The 8,664-nt window shown below is 37.1% G+C and overlaps 1 protein-coding gene across 3 annotated transcripts in view; it reads left to right on the top strand.

Annotated features, from left to right (window-relative positions):
• The window catches only part of arhgef18a (rho/rac guanine nucleotide exchange factor (GEF) 18a), a 33,484-nt gene extending 25,135 nt beyond the window's left edge, over positions 1-8,349 (top strand). For 2 of the 3 annotated variants that reach the window (XM_056478577.1, XM_056478570.1), the window contains exons 12-20: positions 65-250; positions 1,996-2,130; positions 2,245-2,351; positions 2,429-2,494; positions 3,612-3,659; positions 3,811-4,269; positions 5,021-5,279; positions 5,376-5,477; positions 7,344-8,349. In XM_056478577.1, the coding sequence (XP_056334552.1) occupies positions 65-250; positions 1,996-2,130; positions 2,245-2,351; positions 2,429-2,494; positions 3,612-3,659; positions 3,811-4,269; positions 5,021-5,279; positions 5,376-5,477; positions 7,344-7,516 (1,535 nt within the window). In that variant the 3' untranslated portion in view covers positions 7,517-8,349. The remainder of the gene's footprint in view (positions 1-64; positions 251-1,995; positions 2,131-2,244; positions 2,352-2,428; positions 2,495-3,611; positions 3,660-3,810; positions 4,270-5,020; positions 5,280-5,375; positions 5,478-7,343) is intronic. The other variant, XM_056478585.1, reaches the window with a different exon arrangement.
• The last annotated feature ends 315 nt before the right edge of the window (positions 8,350-8,664 follow it).

The following is an 8,664-nucleotide window of genomic DNA, read 5'->3' as shown; positions in this document are numbered from 1 at the left end:
TCGGTTTCACTTCTGTAAAATGAGCAGATGTCAGTTGTAACCTAACCCCCCTCCCCCCTCGTAGGAAAGCTGTGTGTGCATGATGCCTCGATAGAGCAGCATCTCACAGAGAAGCTGAAGTTATTCCACAGCATCTCAGCTTCAGTGACGGGTGTTTCAGACACCTCGACGAGTGAGCGCCATCTGCTGCGTGGGAATGCAGTAGAGCCCCTGCAGTGCGCACGACTTCTCACAGGAGCCTTGAAGGATGGTGAGGCTTACACTTCACAGTTACAAAGCTTACTGCTTTTTTGATGACCGCATGAATTTTAAAAACTTGTCAAGAGTTCTCAGCTGATAAAAAAAAAAAACAATTAAAAAAAACTCAAATCTCTGGACCTATTATGATTGTGTTTAGTCCAGGGGTCCGTTCTTCGCACCTCGTTTAAATGATTTGGCAGATCCTGGATGTTGTAATCTTGATAACTGATATCTGGCTAATTTGGTTCTTCAAACAAGTTTGCGAATCAGATTAAAATGTCAGGATAAACTGATCTGAGATCACTGCGTGTGTTGTGAGACAGATTTATCAATCCTCGAAATCACAATCAGCAATGTAACGATTGGCTGATGGCACAGCATCATAATGACATCATCTGATTAATATTCAATTATCCATGTGAGCAAAATTATATAAAATTTATAGTAATGTTAGTTAAATATGATACACAATACCTTTACACATTTGTTGTGGGCTGCAGGCTTTACACTTTCATGTGTCAAGAGTAGTTAGCAATGTATTTAATTTATTTTTAGCAGATTTTCTATATTATAGTAGCCTAGGCCTATTCAAGTTTCTTAATCATGTGGAGTGAGCCATAACTGGCTGTTTAAATACATTTTGCACCAAAAAAGCATTTTGTAAAGGTAGGTGTCTACAACGTTGAGTGCAAGACTGCATTATTATTGCTTTCCTTTTATAAAAAACAAAAAACAAAACGACAAGTCAAATATTGTGCATGTCTATTTTCATACACAAACCGTACTAAAACTGAGTCGGTACCTTCAAAATAGTACGCGTTTGTATCTAAAAAGTCCATATTAATAAATGTTCTTTTTGAACCCATTGGGGAGAGAACACCCTCGTGGCAGTTTTTGTATTTTTATTTCGGACTGTAGATTGCATTTAATTTTTAAAAAGTATTCCCCAGTCTATATAATCTATAGCTTACTACTGTAAGAAAATATCAGAATTCGGTACATACTTTCAGTATTACCTTTGCTTGAAATGACCTGATCTAATCCTGTTTATATGAAATAAGCCTGCTCCCGAGCAGGTTTGAGTTTCCATTTACCTGTTGCTATGACAACAACTCTCGGATGATTTTTGATGAACGAAACGATGCTGGATTGTGTCAAATCGTCAATAATCAAATCCAGCTAATTGGGTAATCCACGTATGAAGACCGGACCCCTGTACATAGCATTGTTTTGATTTTTTTTTTTTTTAACTCTAACTCAATACATTTCAATTAATGCAAAGATATACATTTTCCTAAACTGGCCATGACTTTGGGCCACTGCTGTGAAGGGTTAGGCGATACTGGTATTCGGTACCAATCGGTACTGAAATTTTAAAAACGCCGATTTCCCTCTAACATTTGAGTGCTGTTGAGCCACATACTTAAACACTGCTGATTGGCCAAAGTGTTCACATGCTCAACAGAAATTACAGTGATTGGCTTTAGATGGGATCAGTTCACCGCTGTTCATCAAGTGCAAACACAGATACACGGACCCTGGATCATTTCAAATCTGAGAAGATCCATCAGCGGATCGCTTGTATGTCAGCTTATAGACAGACCAGCAGATCTGCATGACTTTGAAACGTTACAGTGTCCGTATATCTGGATGAGAGTTTCAGTGCCAAATACCAGTATCGGCCAACCATGGTACTGTGTAAAAATACTAAAACGCTGTGAATTTTTTATTGAAAATGGCAATCTCTCTCTACAGTGGAGAATTTACAGAACTTGCTGGTGATGTGTGAGCATGGCCAATCTCCTTCCTCTAGTGAGGCAATGGATCTGGTGCTGAAGAGACCCGATGCTGTCACAGGCTTGGAGAACAATACTCACATTTTACCTGAAAGTAAGAAAAACTGCAGCAAAATCTGTACTTTATTAATTTATTGAAATGAATGTTAAAGTTGTATTATCAGCACTATTGACTGACAGAATGTTTGTTTGTTTGTTTGTTTTTTAGATGGTTTTGAGAGTTTATTGGAAAGGAGAGACGGAATTCAAGTGGCCAACTCAAACTTGGACCCCCAGCTAAGAGAACTTTATTTCAGTGAGAACAAGGAGCTGTCGGTGAGCTAACACTACAGTATCACGCTTGCTCTTTTTCTGTGTAAATGGTGTTAACTAGTATATTTTTGATCCATTAGGCAGATGAGGATGCGATTCTACTGAACTGGAGTGCATATCTCTCAGTCTTCTTTCCTAAAGCAGAGGTACTTATGAGGACTTAATGTTTAATTTTTCAGTCTAAAGAGGCCACTTTACAGTCATCACAATGTCAGCCATTATATGGTCTTGGTAAAGCCAGCTGTTAACCATTTAATAAAAACAAAACTCATTCATTTACAATGGTGACAAGTATGGGAGTTGAAACCAGTTTCAGTTGCATTGAAAAATGTGCAGTTTTATTTTAGCAGCTAGATTGTATTTTATGTACTTCCTAAGACAGAGTAATTTATTTTAATATTATGTGTGTGACATAAAGTGTGTGACATCTTTCCCCCAATTTCTGTTTAACGGAGAGATTTTTTTTCAACACATTTCTAAACATAACAGTTTTAATAACTCCATTTCTAATAACTGATTTGTTTGATCTTTGCCATGATGACAGTAAATAAAATTTTACCAGATAAATTTCAAGAGACTTCTATACAGCTTAAAGTGACATTTAAAGGCTTAACTTGGTTAATTAGGTTAACTAGGCAAGTTAGGGTAATTAGGCAAGTTATTGTATAATGATGGTTTGTTCTGTAGACTATCGAAAAAAATAGCTTAGAGGGGCTAATAGTTTTGACCTTAAAATGGTTTTTAAAAAATTAATAACTGCTTTTCTTTTAGCGGAAATAAAATAAATAAGACTTTCTCCCGAATTTTTTTTTTAATCAGACATACTGTGAATATGTCCTTGCTCTGTTAAACATAATTTGGGAAATAATTAAAAAAGAAAAGAAAAATTCAAAGGGGGTGAATAATTCTGACTTCAACTGTAAGTGTTCACGGCGACCCGAGTTCGATTCCCAGCTTGAGGTCCTTTGCCGACCCTTCCCCTATCTTTGCTCCCCATGCTTTCCTGTGTCTAAATCTCCACTGTCCTATCACAATAAAGGTGAAAACCCCTAAAAAATTATTATTAAAAAAATTATGTTATAGACAACATAATTATATTTCAATTTTTTAGCCCAAGAATATTTCCTTAGATGACATTAACTATTGTGACATTATTTTAAAGTTTTACATTTCCAGATTTTATGCTTTTAGGATTAAATTTACTTTTGTATCTTTATTATGGCAGCCAATGTGAAAATACTAACAAAATCTTTTTCTCCGCAGCTTTATTCTACAGTAACTCAGTTGTCTCAGAAACTCTACAGCCTTCAGGTATTTTAAACTGTAAATGCACATTTCATTCTTGTAATTATCAAATGATTTATTAACGGTTTATTTTTTAATACTATTTTCATGGAGGTTTTATCTGTGTAGACCCATATCAACACAATATATCTGTTTGTTTTTTTTTTTCCCTTCTCAGTCTGTGGTCCAGCAGTTAGAGAGCCACATCGAGATTCAGCGTGCCACTATTGAAGAGATGATGTCCCGACCACGGGGAAACTCTCTCCTGGAACAGGAAAAGCACCGGAACATGCGGAAACAGCATGAAGAGCTGGCCAACTTCCAGCGGCTCCAGAACCAGCGCCGACAGGAGCAGATACAGTGGGAGCAGGAGAGAGAGAGGCAGATGCTGCAGGCCGAGACTAGGGAGAACGAGCTGAGGGAGAGAGAGATGGCATGCAGCAGACAGGAGGAAACGTTGGCTAAGGAAAAACTAGAACTGGCCCAGTGGAGAGAGGAATACCAGCAAGATCTGGAGCGGCTGCGAGAGTCCATGCGTTCTGTGGAGAAGGAGAAAGAAAAGCTGGAGCAGCAGAAGAAATATAAGAAAAACGAGAATGTGCCTGCAGTCTATCCACTTGAAAATGAACAGATACAGGTTAATACAACAGTTTAATTTATGCACATGATAAATGAAGAAACGATGTAACAGATAGGACAGATTTTATACACATGTAGTGCCAATGTAAAACAAAGAATGTGATTTTTTATTTTTTTTTTTTATTAAATAAACTAGAGAGAACATCTGATTTACAAGATGTAAGATAAGTCTTTGGTGTCTCCAGAATATGTCCGTAAAGTTTCAGCTCAAATTACCCATCACATAATTTATTATAGCCTCCAGAATCTGCCCATTTTGTTGTCTGAATACATTGCAGCTCTTTTTGCAGCCTGTGGCTTTAAAAGCAGCTGAGCTGCTTCTCCCCGCCCACCGTTCCCACATGTGTGTCTGCTTCTCATCATACTTTACGTCAGATAAACAGCAGTCAGTGATCGAGACAGACTTGGATGAAGCTGAAATACTGATCATTATTCGATAGTCTACTAACCAAACTATCGTTATACAATAACTTGCCTAATTAGCCTAACCTGCCTAGTTAACCTAATTAACCTAGTTAAGCCTTTAAATGTCACTTTATATATACATATATATATATATATATATATATATATATATTATTTTTTATAAATTCAACCATTCTGTAGATGGTTTTTATATGCATTGTCATGAGGAAACATGTAGGCATTTCAGTTCAAATTCTTAATAAAAAAAATAAAAAAAAAAACTCTTCATATAAGTAACTTGTGACAGTACGTAAACCCTTGACTCATCTTGTCTTTCTCTCTAGATACCACCACCGTATTCCACACTCAACATAGTTTCCCCAGGCTTCGCAGAGAGGCCTCCTCTGGTCCCCCCACGCAGAGAGAGCATTACTGGCTCACTTGTTAAACCAGAAGTGCCCATCCATCTTATTAGCACCACCAACCAAACCCTCAAAGCTGGCTCCGTCCAACAGAAGATCCCTACCAAACTTGCTGCTCAACCTAAAGGCAAAGAGAAGCACAGCAAACACAGGAACTCCCACCAGCGCACAAACAGCGCAGGTAACAACTGATTGACAAACACTGGCTCATGCTGTTTTTTTTTTATTGGCTATGGCAAAAATTTGTGTTTAAGCTTGAATGTCTTCTCACTTTTAGCTGCCATAGAGGTGTCTCATTTCGTTCCCATCAAATTTGCAGGAAGGGAAGGAGGCAGTTTAAAGGCTGTGAGGTCCAGCAGTCCTCAGCATCTCCATCCAGGTAAATTTGATGATTATATGTCTTCTATCTCATATACAACTGTTTTCTCTGTTAGATATTTGGTTCAGAAACCCTTGTTTTTAGTAACAGTGGCTGTTAAGTTAACTGCAGTCAATGACCTATTACTTGTGCTCATATGCGTACAGTAATATATAGGGATGCACCAAAATTAAAATCCTGATGCACTTGCCACAATCATATCACCCTGCAGCCCAAGAGTGGATGCTCTCTGAAGCTAAGCAGAGCCTAGTTAGTACCTGGATGGGAAACCACATAGAGAAGCTTTTGCTGTTTGAAGTGGTGTTAGTGAGGCCAGCAGGGTCTCTCATCCAGTGGTCTGTATGGGTCCTAATGCTCCAGTATAGTGATGTGAACACTATACTGTCAGGTGAGCCATTGCCCGACTAGGGTTATCACGATACTGGAATTCAATACCAATTGGTACTGAAATTTTAAGAATTGTCCAATTCCCGCTAACATTTTAGCGATGTTGAGCACGTTCTTAAAAAGCGCTGATTTGCCATTGTGTTCACATGCTTAACAGAAATGACTGTGATTGACCGCGAAGGTCATCGGTTGACCGTACTCATTGCTGTTTACTCCGTGTAACCACAGATACAGGGACACTGGAGCATTTTAAAGCCACGATTCATCAGCAGTTCACTACGTATGTCAGCTTATAGTCAAACCAGCTGATCGACATGACTTCAAACGCTCCAGTGTTCCTGTATCTGTGGTTACACTCAGTAAACAGTGGTGAGTTTGGTGAACCGATGACCTTCACGGTCAATCACAGTCATTTCTGTTGAGCATGTGAACACAATGGCAAATCAGCATTGTTTAAGAACGTGCTCCACTTAAGTGTTCACGGGAAATGGATGTTTTGAAAACTTCAGTTCCAATTGGTATCGAATTCCAGTATCGTGACAACCCTATGTCCGACACAAGCCATTGAAGTGAATGGGTTTCATATGGCAGAGCTTTTCCGTGTCCAGTCTGAAAGCCGATTCACTCCACGCAGTGACTTGGCCTGTATTGAGAGTGAAACCAGCATAGCCTTTTTTTCGGCTCATGTTTTCAGCTGTTTTTTTTTTTTTTGTAGTTGTTATTGGGCGATTAGATTTTTGGTGGGCAAATATTTGCATCAAAGTAATATACAAGAAACCTAATGTGATCAAATTCCCTAAAATACCCACAACAGTTCTTTTACATTTTGTACTTGGAGGATAATATAAGTTTGAAATACTTTGTTTATGTGTATGTGCATATGTGTGTGGGCGGTATACTGATTACAAACATTCAGACACTGTCATTAGTGCTGATTAGGTGAATATTATGCATCAGGTGACTCAGAACCATTGATTTATAATTTGGTCCCATTCACATAGTCAGAAGTCCAGTTATTTAATTGTCTTTGCAAACTCCTCACACACTGGCAGTAAAAATCAATGGGTCACACTTTACAATAAGGTTTCATTAGTTAATGTATTGAATGAACTAATAATAAACATGAACTAATTATGAACAATATCTGTACAGCATTTATTAATCATAGTTCAACATTTACTAATGCATTATTAACATGAAAATGCTTGTTAACATTAATGCACCATGAGCTAACAACGAATAACTTTATTTTTCTTTAAATAACATGAACAAACAATGAACCATAGATTTATTACAGTATCTGTGTTAGTTCATGTTAGTAAATGCTTTAAGTAACTTTAACTAATACACCACTGTTGTAAAGTGTTACCAATCAATGAGATAACACACCATACATTTCAATCTTAGATAGAAACCTCTTTAAACCACTCACACTTCTCTTTCTGCATTAGTAAATACATTTATGTGATGTTTCTGCAGATTTATTTACCCATCCAGATAAGTTGTCCAGCTCCGTTTCTTCTCATTCGGGGAACCCCAGCCGGAAGCACAACCACAGTCATAACTCACACACTACTAGCACACACAGCACCCATTCGGGACATCGTAAAACCAAAGACAGCCCAAATGCAGAAGACATTTATTTCTTTTAATTCTCCTGTGTGACTATAATACAGATGTGGAGCGACCGTTATTTCTCAGACATGACCTACACTGGAGGAATTCATGCCTTTCAAAGAATAGTAATCAATACTTTTCTGCCTTTATTCTGACTTAAGTTGAATTGATATGGAGCATTCACACGGTTGGTTAAAAAAAAATCTATTTAGGAGGAAACTCTTTATCATGCCTAACCCAGAGAGTTTAATGGCTCTTATTAAGTCTGTTTTATAAAGATTGTGTGGTCTTAACAGTACAGTCTTAACAGTATCTCTCAGTATCTGTGTTCTGGTCCATTGCAGAGCAGTCTTTAATAATTTGTCATTCATGTAAATAGCCGATTTTAGTTATTTATTGTGATTTTTAATTCAGGGATGTTTGATCCTCTAAGCATTACACTGGAAAGTCTTTTAATGGTAGATCTATTTAATGTGTGGAATACGGTTTGTTTAAAGTGTAAATGTCCTTTCTGGGTTTCTCTCCAGTTTTCCTTCTGTCATCTGGAAACTTGTTATATTCTAGTGTTTTAGAACAAATAGCCTTGAATGTTTTTCCTTGACTGGGGATAGATACGCTTCACTACTCAATGTCATGGCTTATTTTGTGCTGTTAGACCGCAAACAATTCAGTTGGGTGATTATTTTGTACATTTTTATTTTGAGAAAATACCAATTGTCTTAATGATCAACTGTACATTATAAATGATGCAGAGCAAATGCTGTTTTTTTTTTGGTTCTCCAAAAGAGAAATTGATGCACTTTTAAGTGCTTGTTAACTGCTCAGTGACATGAACAAACATAAAACATGTGTGCTCAGTTTTACTTTACATCGTTTGTCTTTACTAAAAAAAATATAATAATGAGATTACACAATGTGATGTTCTGCTTGGACACTAGGATGATCTGTTTGTTTTGAAACCCCTTCTCTAGCAAAATGAATCTGCAACAGTTAAATGGTACAACTTGGGCTAGTTATAAAATCCAATCCATTGCAGAAGTAGAAGTGATCATTTACTAATAAAAAATACAATTATTATTATAAATAAATAGAGTATATTTGCAGGTCTGTGGAAATCTTTAAAGAAAATTAAGATCTTTATTAACAATTTGATTAAAATAATCAAATTTTTTAAGATAAGCAC

Source organism: Danio aesculapii, chromosome 2, assembly GCF_903798145.1.
Source record: "Danio aesculapii chromosome 2, fDanAes4.1, whole genome shotgun sequence".
NCBI classification, from domain to species: Eukaryota; Metazoa; Chordata; class Actinopteri; order Cypriniformes; family Danionidae; genus Danio; species Danio aesculapii.
Note: the sequence above shows the minus strand (reverse complement) of the source record. Positions and strands in the feature narration are given on the sequence as shown.